This window comes from Lissotriton helveticus, chromosome 12 (genome assembly GCF_964261635.1).
Source record: "Lissotriton helveticus chromosome 12, aLisHel1.1, whole genome shotgun sequence".
Lineage (NCBI taxonomy): Eukaryota > Metazoa > Chordata > Amphibia > Caudata > Salamandridae > Lissotriton > Lissotriton helveticus.
Genome location: NC_136073.1, coordinates 649,112,140 through 649,124,433, shown reverse-complemented (window position 1 = coordinate 649,124,433; position 12,294 = coordinate 649,112,140). Strand labels below are relative to the sequence as shown.

At 43.1% G+C, this 12,294-nt stretch overlaps 2 protein-coding genes across 2 annotated transcripts in view; both read right to left on the bottom strand.

Moving 5' to 3' along the window:
* LOC144798551 (maestro heat-like repeat-containing protein family member 2A) overlaps positions 1–2,370 on the bottom strand; it is a 59,193-nt gene extending 56,823 nt beyond the window's left edge. The window contains exon 1 of the mRNA XM_078669487.1: positions 2,309–2,370. The gene's annotated coding sequence lies outside the window, so the exon portion shown is untranslated. The remainder of the gene's footprint in view (positions 1–2,308) is intronic.
* LOC144798082 (uncharacterized) lies at positions 2,267–12,086 on the bottom strand. The gene is made up of 5 exons (XM_078668853.1): positions 11,814–12,086; positions 5,147–5,239; positions 3,547–3,625; positions 3,016–3,129; positions 2,267–2,370 (listed from the first exon to the last, which is right to left on the bottom strand). The coding sequence occupies exons 1-5, from the start codon at positions 11,832–11,834 to the stop codon at positions 2,267–2,269; spliced, it is 411 nt and encodes a 136-aa protein (XP_078524979.1). The 5' UTR covers positions 11,835–12,086.
* Between the last annotated feature and the right edge of the window lie 208 nt (positions 12,087–12,294).

Below are 12,294 nucleotides of genomic sequence, written 5' to 3'. Positions count from 1 at the left end.
CAGAGCGCACAGATGGAGGAAGGGGCTGTTCACGGAGGCAACTGCACCACTGAGAGATGGAAAACATTCATTCTCATGGGGTTTAGTTGTTTACTATATTTGAGCGTTGGAAGAATGCGAGTGAGCCACTCAGAAGGATGGTAAAGAGGCTGTGCTCCAGGATAGGGACAAACACCGAGCGAGCAAGGCAACCCCTTGAATAAGAAGCAAGCAAATGAGCGTGACACTGACGCCAAACAAGGGATAGAAATGGGGGAGCTCTACACCTACTGTGAGTTCTTGGTACACCGCCTCCTTTGCTTTACTTTCAAAAATTGCCCTGATTCTGTCAACACAAAGAAACTTTGGCACAGTCTGCCTGCGTCTCTCGCCATCCTTTCTGCGCCAGCGGGAAATTCCAGTTCAACAGTTAAAAATAGCGCGGGATCATGTTGCAGTGTAGAAGTGCCTGGAGACTGGCTTGTTTAAATAAGAAAAATGATTGAAATTATTGGAGAACATTCAACACCAACAATGAGCTCTATGGGGCCGGATGGGGGCGGGAGAGCCTGGTGGGGGGGGCGGGAATGCGAGGGAGGAGAAGTGTGGCAGGCGGAATGCCTGTGTGCGAAAGCGCTTGGAGAGAGGCCGGATGGGGGCGGGAGAAACTGAAAGTACGAGTAGGAGGGAGGGAGGGAGGCTGATGCGTGCGATGCGCTTGGAGAGAGGCCGGATGGGGGCGGGAGAAACTGAAAGTACGAGTAGGAGGGAGGGAGGGAGGCTGATGCGCGTGCTTGTTTGGTCACGTGATTTACGTGAACTTAATGAAAACGGCAGCGCAAGAAGCCCTTGGTTTCACGAGCGTTTTGAGGACATGAATTCTCGCTCCGCTCAATGCGCTTGCGCGCATTGACAGGTCGCGAGACCTAAAAAAGCTCTCAGGACCTGATATTGATTACAAAAATGCAAATGAGAATTCAATAGGTTGTGGATTCCACTGCTGAGGGAATTAAAAAAAAAAACTAGAGTCATCTGTGGGAAGAATGATGGCTGCTGTCTAACTCCACCTGTAAGATTGAGCAGACATCCCAACACGGACAGCAGATAACAAATGGGTTGCAGTACTTAGAGTTCATTGTCCCACACCTTGTTGTTTGGTTGATCCATATCACTTTCAAGAAGTCGTTTTGGCTCAAGACCGTAAATAGTCACAGTCTCCTGTATCCAGTATTGAGTTAAAATTCACATCCCTAACATGGTTCTGTACGCTGTCTATTTGCACAATCTGGCCACAATGGCTTCAACTGCCAAAGAATACATCCATGCTTGATTTCTGTGATTCTAACATTCCTAGCAGAGTCCTGTCTCTGATGTTCCTGGTTTAATCTGAAAAATATCTAAGGATAACTTGGTTTATATCATGCCCTGAGGTTAAAAATGACAAACCCAATACACCTCTCAAAGAGAATCCAATAGAGACAAATTTATGGCAATACAGCCTTTTGTTCGTTATCAAAAGAAAACAGCTTTGTTGATTTTCCTTTGTGCCTATGTCCTGTGCTTGCTAACATGCTGAACATGGTGATTCTGATACTGAGTTACTTGCTTTCTCCATGGCACTGAAGTCAGGCACATTGTGGACATACATGGCATCAAGAAAGTCACATATATTCCAATTTCTACATAAAAATACATCTTTTATATCACAATCAGACTTTTCAAACGTGCACATTGAATATTATCCTGTATTATCGATCCACGTTTGGTGAGATTTTACTGAGACATAGCCCAAATATTATTCTTGGTAGAGACATTTGAAATACCTTACACCACGGTTGTTAAAGATTTGAGGAGATATTAATATTCTGAACTTCAAAACCCCTTATTTGGTCATCAACATTCTCCTCCTCGGTGAGGGGTATTACAGATCAACTCAATGTGAAATACAGACCAAATATGTTAACAGTATACACAAACTTTCTTTTGACACACATTTATTAAACAATTAGGGATCAGCAACCTCTGGGATTGGGTCTGAAAAGAATGCATTGACACAGACTAGGGCAGGAAAACTGGGATATGTCCACTTGGACAGGGAGACAATGGAACACAAGACACACTGAACTGACAGAAATGGCTGGAGGTTGCATGACCCAACACCTCCACTGAAGACTTGCCTTGGAGAATGTCAACAGATTGTGGTGTGCAAACCACAGCTCTGAGTCCATGTAAGTAGGACTGCTGCACTATGCAAAAACTGCATAACTTAATTAGATTGAGTTGCTAATTATGAAAGTGCTTTAACACACGTATAATAGCTTGATGGTACCTTGCGATTGTCATCCTCAAGCACGTGACGGACAGCATCCAGATAAAAGGCACCTTCTGAATCTATTAAATAAAGCCATACACCAAATGTTCATAACACATAGATATCGACTTTGTCTATTAAGATCAAGATTAATACATAAGTAGTGAAGTTTCCACTATAAACTGTGATTACCACCCTGAGGGTCCTGTCTTTCAGTTTTTGTTTGTGAGTCTGTGACTGTGAGCCCCATGGGGCTATCAATGCCTTCCTGTTTCGCCGTGCATGTCTGTGTCATCATGTACCACTGAGCGTGTTTGTGTCGATCTGCTCCATATTTTATTTCCCTTTTTGTTCCTGTCCAGTGTCTATGTCAGGATCGGTTTTCACAGTGTCCCAGTCCAATTAATGGCTCTTAATGGGAACAATTAACAGAAAAGAAAACAGTGGCACTCCTTTATTTCTTCACCATGATTCACATAATTGAAGTTGATGTAAGCAAGACTTTATTCGTAAATTGCAGTGCTCTACCAGGAAAAGGTGGCAGTTAATGTAGCTGAAGAATATAAAATTGAAGTATTTTGCTTATAGCTGCACCATGTTGGACAAGTAAGGGAGTAAGTTGGGAATACAACTTAGGGCTCCAGATTCTATGACAAGCATTATATCCCTATACCTATTTTCCCTACCTAAATCACACACTGCCACCCACCCACTGACAGTCTTACCAGTTTCCGAAAGGAGCTTGCAGAGCAGCTGTAATGTTGAAGCACGGGACTCTGCACCTATCTGCATCAAGCTACTTTCAAAATATTTATGGACCTCACTAGAGTGAGAATGGGCTGCAAGAGTAAAGTGAAAAGAAAAAACAGACATAATTGAAAAATAACACAACATAAAATTATGCAAGAAGGAACTCAACGCCGGGGAGCAGCCTTTCAAGGCCATTCTTCAACGCATGTCCAGGAGGTATGTTATCAATGGTCTGCAACATTTAATGATGATCTTACGAGCACATGGTACTCATGTGACTACTATAGCTGTATATAGTAAACTGGGCACCATATTCCAGTAGCAAGCCAACCAATGTACTGGGGGGGGAGATAAATACTGAAGCAATAGTAGCTTTTAAGACGATCAAGGTACGTGCAGGGCAGTGTACAGAAATTAATGTTACAGAGGACCTGATCCCTAGTAAATGCCAATATATCCTTGCAGTATCACAAATGTATACATACATACATTTATGCCCAACTCACCCAGTGACAGGATAATAGCCGTGGACAACTTGAGTGGCTCTTCTGTTTCATCAGAAACCCCACTTGAGGGTGTGCAGATCTGCCAATAACAAAGCCATAATAAATAATAATGGAAGCTAGGCTATCTGAAAGCCAATCCCATACATCCAGACAGCAAATAACTTCCAGTGGGGGAATGACAGCATAGGAGTTTGTCAGGACTTGTGGGGCCATGATCCATACCATGCTACAGTAAAATTAATTGTGTGGAATACAGCATATTCAGGGTGCCCGATATTGGTTAAGTGAAAATTCTCAGTTACCACTCTAAGATGGATGCCTTAGTTTCCTACGGTTTTTGGATAGTTTGTAGACTCAAAAGTCTGGCGAGATTGCAGAAGGTAGTGGTACTTAATGCTTTTAAAAAAGCTGGCACTAGTGGCGGCTATTCAACGTAATCAAGACGAAGGCTGTTGTTACACTTCATCTTGGTTTATCTCTGGGGTCGGTAAAGCTGTTCCCTTTTTGCGTCCTACGGTGTCTGGCCAGCATAGTGGGCTGCATGCTTTTCAGAGCAGGCCTTTTTTGCTTCACCTTTTGCCCATTTTGCGTCCCAGGTCTCTAGTCAGCAGAGTGGGGAGCGAGTGTTTCTGTCGGTGGCTTCATTAGGGCCTTTTTCTGTTCTCACCGCCACTTGCTGTTTCTGCTGTACCACTTCATTTTTTTTTCTTTACCGGCATTCAGTTCTCGCACTTTGGTCCTCATCAGAGATGCTTGTCTTTTGTTTCCCATTCATTCCAGATTCCAAGTGCCAGCATTGCTATTTGGAATTTCATGCTTATGGCCGTCAAGTTGTGCACCTGTTTTCAGAGGGCCTTCTTATATGTGGACTGGGGTCTTGAATGCTTCAAGTTTGGATTGTAAGGATATTCCAGAATTGTTGTGTATTTGGATTATTTGAACTAAATTGTGGGGTCGTTTCTGCACATATTGACTTTAGGAATCTTAGCGGGATAAATACTGAATTTCCTTTGATTGATGGCATTAATCAAATGTATATGATATAGCCTTATTATTATTAAATATATAGATTTAAGATTGGGTGTACTGTTGTTGGGAATGTCATGAAGAGTCCAGTATATGTTATATAGTAAAGTCTAACTGGACCATTGAACCTCCGAAATAAGCTTTGTTAGTATTATGTATCTGTTGTAAACCATTGTTATTGGGTACCGCTTTTTTCTTTCACGTCTCCATCCTTGGTGTTCCCCCTGGGTCCCTTCCCTTTCCCTGTCACTCTGTTCCTCTGTTACCTATTATCAGAGCCAGAGCTGCCGGGAGGCAGACTTATGGGTGGTTCTTGCAGAGGAGCTCTCAACACTGGCAGATTTATATCCATTGTCTTCTTTCTTTGCATGCTAGAAGCAAATTGGTTCATATAGGATTTTTATGGATTATAATTTAATATTTTATGCAAGAGAGTTCCCAAATGTTGCCCTTTAAAAACAATCCTACTATAAATTGGATTAAGGTAGAAACTTTATTTGTTACAATATGTTACACAGGAAAGGTCTGTCGCCTCCCACTGAAATACTTTGTTTGTCCTCATGTATATACTTACTAGGTGATGCAGGACAGCAAGCACGGTTGGCACAGTTCCATTCAGCGCTCTGCAACTCTTAGTAACAGCTGCCTTGATGCATAACTCAAGGGTCTGCAAGGAGATAAGAAAATTGAGATGAGGCCAAAGGGCAGTTCGTGCAAATGATGATGGTCAGTGGTGAAATACAAACTTCAAAGTGTAAATTCTGTCTGAATGCAAGAGTGAGTTGGTGTGCGAATGAGCTCTCTTGTATACTAATTCTAAATACGTATGACCACAAGTAGATTTTGATAGATGACCGTGCTTATGTCTAATTTTTTCTTTCCTGGTTGCTCTGTTTTCTTGACTCACAGTGCCTTAAGATCTCTCAGATCCACATAGTGATTTCTGTAGAGGTTATCTGTTGGAGTCAGATGTTGGATTTTAGTCCATCAAGGAACCAGAAGAGAACATGTTCAGCATTTAACAGGGGCATGCCATAACAGATGTAGACTAGACTCACTTGTCATCGTAGGCCCTGTATTCTTAGCCACTGTTGATGATGGCCCTTGCCTTGGTTGTCCTAGTTCTCTTGGTGGTTCTAGTTCTCTTGGTTGTCTGATACTCCTTCTTCTTATGGCACTGTCTAGATCCTCTTGGCCATCTTAGTCGCTTCCTTCCTGGCCTTGGTCTTCCTGCTCTTGGTCTTCCTGCTGGTCTTGGTCTTAATGGTACCCATCAGTTTTGTTGATCTCTCTTTCCTTTTCAAATCATCATTCTGCCTTTGCTTTTCCTGTCCCTAGTTCTCCTGATGCGTGTCCCTTTGTGATTCCCTTGATAGTTGTGTCCTCTTGGTGGACCTGGTAATCCTAGTGCTCCTGGACTTCCTGGTTGCCCTAGTCCCTCTACTCCTCTTGGTCATTCTCCTCTTCCTGGTCTTCCACCTATAGGTTTTCCTCTTCATGCTCCTGGTTTACCAGGTCTTCCTTTTCATAGTTCTCCGAATCTTCGTATTGATTTTCATGTTCTCCTTTTTCTAGGTCTCTTCCTCCTGATCATCCTCTTATTCTTCCTTCCCTTCTGTCAACTCATATTTTCCTCAAAATCATCCTCCTGGTCTTCATCTACATATTCTTGGTCCTGGTCTTCTAGGTATTGGTCATTGGCCATAAGTAGCCCTTATCCTCCTGAGATCCTACTTCTGTTAAAAGGATTATCTTTACCATGGTGCTTATTGCTGTGTCCCTCCTAATTGTTCTTCTGGTGCTCTTGCCCTGGTGTTCTTCAATCTTTTAATTCTTCGGGTCCCAGTCCTGCTGGTCCTCATGATCTTCATTGTCCTTATGCTCATGGTCCAGCTAATCTTGGTCATCCTCTTCCAAGGTCCTCTGGATCCTCTGGTGCTGTTACTCCTAGCAATCCTGGTGTTGGCCCTCAGGTTTTTCATGGTGGTCATGGTGGTGGCTGCTGTTCTGGACCTCCTAGCCTCCGCTTTCTCTTCATGGTCTTCTTCCTCTTACTGGTCTCCCTCCTCCTGGTTTTCCTCCTCATTTTCCTAGTCCTCTTAGATCCTTTTCCTATTCTTCCTGGTCTTGATCCTCTTGGTTTTCCTAGCTCTTGGACATGGTATTGGTCCCCTGTTGGTTCAAGTTTTCCAAATCCTTCTGGTGGTCCTGGAGTTTCTAAACTTCTTGGCTGTCCTGGACCCCCACCTCCCCTTCTACGCATCCTCATGGCCATCTTCCTCCACCTCATTCTGTGTAGGGTCTTCACAGTGGTGTAGGTTCTCCGTGTTTACCTGCCCATCTTCTTCCTTCTTGTCCTGGTGGTACTAGTCCTCCTGATGACCCTCCCTTTCCACTTGCACATCCTTCTTCTCCATTCCATTCCCTTCCAAAGTAGCTTTATTCGAAGTATACTCATAAAAGCACAAAACAAACAACATTTAGATACAGTTAAAAATGCCTTGGCTGGATAGTTAAAAATGTTTGATAAAACATAGATCTCAGAGCAAATGGACGAGATAAAAGTTACACCCAGTTAAAATAATCAATCACATTCAGTGGCCAGGCAAGGGAAGTTAAAATTAATGCTCACCAAAGAATTACCCAGATTTAGGTTTCAGCCTTATAGCCCACGCCCATCCTAGGTATTTGGCTACTGCTATTGTGATAAATGGTAAAGTGCTGGTGCGCAGAAGCCTTTCCGCTTCGGCGCTCCTAAATGTGCAAAGTAGTTTGCACACGGGAGCCAGCCAAACTCACCTAGGGAGTGCATAGGCGGGACAGGCAAAAAGCAGGTTAGCAACTGTTTCGCTATGACTACCACAGGCAGGACAGATGTTATCACTTGTGGGAGTCCACCTGGACATAAGGGACTTTAAAGGTAAGGACCCTGCCCTGAGTTGGAAGTAAAGCCTCCTATCTCTCGGCCTGGTGATATTATCCCAATAGGATTCTAATCTGGGTGTGCATTTTGTTTCTAAGAAGATTCCCACCATAGAAGATGAGTCAGAGTTACTCCAAGCATTAAAAGCAGCCCACTCCCAATACTTCTCTTTTAGGGTGTTTTCAGAGGGAAAAGAAGCCTCTAATGGGTTCTCCCATCGCATTCTCATTCCCAGGCCAATCAGGCTATTCCTAACACCTCTTAACCAACCGATTTTGTGGAAGGCATCAGATTTTATTACATCCAGAAAACCTGAGGCGTATGATGAGAGTTCAGGTGTCGTTCACAACCTGCGCCAATATAAAATTGGCGACATCAATAATAGCTTTTCTACCCAAATCATATCTAAGTGGCTTAAGAGGGGTGCTTTGTGGGAGATTGGTAATGCTACGGAGGAACTTATTTTCAGAAAGAGTTAAAGGAGCTGCTTTCTCAAACCCCCATAATTCGGCGCCATAAAGCGCGGAGCTAACAGCTTTAGATTCATAAACTTGGAGGACTGGTCTAATTGGTTTTGTTAGAGACCTTTTATGCTCCAGACTTAAAGCTCCCGTAACTTGTCGATGTTTCAGGGCTGCTAAATCTTTATGGCAGTCCCACTTGAGGTTCTTCTCTAACTGTATACCCAAATAGGTAAAAGCCCTGACCTGTTCAAGTGGTTGTTTATTCATAAAAACCCTCCCCTTAAAACTTCGATGCGGATTAAAAGCCATTAATTTCATTTTTGACAAATTAACTTCCAGGCCTCGAGCAGCACAAAAATCTTCAAAAATTGATAGAGCTCGCTGGAGGCCATTAGGAGTCTTGCAAATAATTAATGTGTCATCTGCAAACATTAAAATCGGAATTTTTACACCTGCTAGAGAAGGGGCATCTGTATTCACTGGCAACAAACGGTCCACTATTCCATTAATATACAAAGAGAATAACTTTGGTGCCATCGCACAGCCTTGCCGTACCCCTCATTCAACCGGAAACTGGGTGGTGACCCTACCCTGCCCTCCCCAGCAGATTCTAGCATGATTGCCCTCGTGTAGCCTCATTACGAAGGCTAGGATGTCGTCCGAAAGGCCTAATTCCCTCAATGTCACCCATAACCGGGAACGGGGGACAAGGTCAAAAGCTGAACGTAGATCAACAAAAGTAGCATAAAGGCTGCCCTTGCCCAATGTCACAGTCTTCCACTATAAAAGAATAAAATGAATGACTTGATCAATGGTGCTAGTGTATTTACGGAAACCCTCTTGGAAAGGGGACAATATACTATTCTCTTCAATCCAGTCTAAGATATTGTTTAGGATCAACCTCCCAACTACCTTCTGAATCGTATCTATCAAGCTGATAGGTCTGTAATTCCCCGGTTGAGTTTTATCTCCTTTTTTATATACTGGAATTATCACGGCCCCTTTCCAGGAAACCGGGATCGGGCACCCTGGGCTGTTGCATTTGCCATCAACAAGATGTATCTACCCCATCGTATTTTGTCGTAGAGGAACACATCCGCAGGGACACCATCGGGTCCTGGCGCTCTACCTCCAGCAACTGCACGAAGAGCTGCTCAAACTTCTTTGTCATTAAAAGCCTCATCAGTATAAAAAACATAACTAACTTCTTCCATTTGATCATCTAAAGGGTTACCCGCATATTGGGGCCTAAAGTAATTAACCCATCCTTCATGAGGGACATGACTTGGGGGCTGATCAGGTTGACCCCCTCTGCCTCACTTAATGATATTCCAGAATAATTTGGTATTATTCGACAAACTAGCTTCTTTTAGGTCCTGCCATCTAAGCTCATCCCATAGGCACTTGGCTTTATGGATAGCTTTTTTGTATTCATATCTTGCAGCACGGACAGTACCCATTTCCCCAACCCTGATAGCATTGCCAAGGGCAATTCTTGCTTGCATACATTCATTGTTATACCACCGAAAGGGTTTGGAGTCAGCTAGTTTCTGGCTTCTATGGCGCTTAATAAAGTGGCTACTTGTACTTCTTCTCCTCTTTGGCCTCCTGGTTCTGGTCCTTCTGGTCTACTTCATTCTACTTATTCGCCTGGTTTTACTGATCCTCCTCTTTGTCTTGGGCATTCTGGGCCTTATGTCCTTGGGGTCTCAGTCATCCTGGTCGACTGTGGTTTTTGGCTGCCTGATCCTCCAGGTTTTTCCCATGATCCTCCTGCTATTGCTTTCTCTTCATTATCTTGGAAATCCAGTTCCGTGTGTTCCTAATCCTGCTAGTGATCTTGGTCCTCCTCCTCCTCCTCCTCCTCCATTCAGTTGTACTGAACTTTTTGGAGAGTCTTGTTCCCTTGTCCGCCTCCTCTGTTTGACCTCCCTTTCACCCTCCTGTTTCTCCCTGTTCATCCTACAGGTCCTCTAGTTATCTGCCTGCTTCTCCAAGTGATCCACACTCCACTCATGTAGTCTCATCCAAAGTCAGCAAAATACACCCTCAAGCCAAAGGGCACACTTAGATGTAGCACGGGTGGATGAACACTATTGGAAATACATTTTCCCCTTTTTTCCTGTTAGACAGTAAAATACAGACATAATTGGGGTGCTCCTCTAAAACCTGGATCCATGTATGCGCCGCTACATCTGTTTCACCATTAACAGTTGTGGACCAGGATTGCTCAATGTCCCTCTTGCACCCCTGCACACTGTGAACCATGGGAGTACAGAGGAGCCTAAAAGGATAGTGTTTGCTTATGAGAATCAAAGGCAACGTGGAGGCAGGAGCTGCAACACAGAAGATGGGTGACGACTAAAAGCAGTTTTAGGAACACATTTAGCTACACAGATGCTAATGAGGAGAATGCTCACCTGCAATGAAGGCTTGTAAGACTCATTGGGGGAACAACCTCAAATTATGTATATGGTCAATATGCCATACAACAAAATTCTGTCATGTTTTTATGTTTGTAGCTGGTATTCAAATTTTTATTACAAGTGGAGACTGTCAAAAGAAGGACTTGTAAGGAAATTTGAACATCCTGTCCTTTTAACTGTAAGTGCTCAGACCTAGCAGAAACTGTTCCACTTAGAGCCTCAACATTAATCTACAATTCTCAAGCCTAAAAAAAAAATGTTCTGTGGAAATGAAAATTGGCAGATTGGAGACGGAATGATTCTAATAGTGTGTCCACCAAGGTCTACGTCACTCTTGCTTTTTCAGCTAATACAGTTCGCTAATATTTGTTTTCATAGCAACTAAAAGTAGTATTCTATAATTCCAACACATTATTGATTACCAACATGATACATTTCCAGTGCTCCTCTTAAGACTTCACTGTTTTACCTGTATGTTCGGTCACCAGGAGTGCAATGCAAAGTCATGGGGCTCCTTAGTGAAGGTCATTTGTAAATTTACTTGTATTTCTCAGGGTGTAAGCAGCCTCTCAGACTAGAGAATATGCAATGGCACACTGTTTGTTATAAGAGGTCACTAGGGCTTTAGTAAGCCCAAGTACTGCTTGGGACCTATGTCAGGGCTCTAGTGACTGAAGATCTGCTGTTTTGTTATGATTAACGCATCAAGATGGAGCGTCAGTATGCTCAATTTCACTTCCATAACCAATTTTATATACCCAATATCACAACAACAGTTGAAGCAAATTTCAGCACTGTTGACGTTTATTTAAATTCTAGCACAATTGCTTTGGTACACATTTCTCCTTTATTAATCCCGATTTCATATGTAACAAATACAAAAGTGCATTTTGCTTCTCTGGCTGCCTTCATGGATTGTGTACTAATCACAATTGAGCTGATTCAGTATTTGGAATTAATGTTGGAAAACTATATTCCCTATAATCCCTTCATCTCCCAAAACAATACACCAGCTCAAAACTGGAATAATTACCAGGCGTGAATGTGTCAAATAGTGGGGAATTACTGTCCGAATTGGTGTGGTGGTTCTATTTCTCAGGGGTACCTAAGGGGCAAACTTGAAATCATACATTTTTCCTACATCCCAAAATTTCTGATACCCACAACATTGGTACTGTCGGGAGCGGAATGCCAATATGTTGGCCCAATGTACACATGATGGAGGCCTGAACCATCTCACAACTCCACCTGTGGTGGAACTAACTCACCAATGGAATCCTGTAGTTCTGTATTAAACCCTCATTTCTCAATAATGTAGTGTTTCATTGCAGCTAATCTCTCATTATGGGATACAGTGTTCATTATGAGTGGATCATTTGGGATTGGTTGAAGTGGCAAGCATGGACAGCAAATAAAGGTCACACTCACGGTGAGCAAACGAAATGCCATATCAGCAGGCAGCTGGGGCTGGAGCCTTTCAACTTCATTGACCAACCAAGGAAGCTCCTTATCTAGTTGCTCCTCTGGCAGAATGGAGGCCAAATGTCCCAGAGTGGTGATGACCTGCCCCCAGACCTGTTAAGATAAATTACACCAGGTTTTCAGTTCCACACACTAGACATTAACTACTAAGAAACGATGAGCCACATGTGGAAGTAGAGGGTTCCCTGGAGAAGCAGCTGCACTTGACATCTGTTCACTAGGAAGTGATTCTGTCATGCAAAGGCAGTGGTTTGTTTCACTGGCAGAATATTCCAATAGACAACTGATTCTCTAAACTAGAAATATTATCCATGAATTGGTTTCGCTCTTGTCTTATTTGGATGAGGGTTCCCCACCCACTCTCTCTATTTTCTCCCTCTCCCCAGCTCTTTTTAAATATATTCCCCTGCCTCCTATTCATGGACAG

Coding starts and splice junctions, on each gene's coding strand:
- LOC144798082 (XM_078668853.1), bottom strand. CDS start 11,834: ATGGCATTTCGTTTGCTCACC. Junction 5,240..11,813: donor TGGCATTTCGTTTGCTCACC/GTGAGTGTGACC, acceptor ATCTCCTTGCAG/ACCCTTGAGTTATGCATCAA. Junction 3,626..5,146: donor TTGCTGTCCTGCATCACCTA/GTAAGTATATAC, acceptor TGTTATTGGCAG/ATCTGCACACCCTCAAGTGG.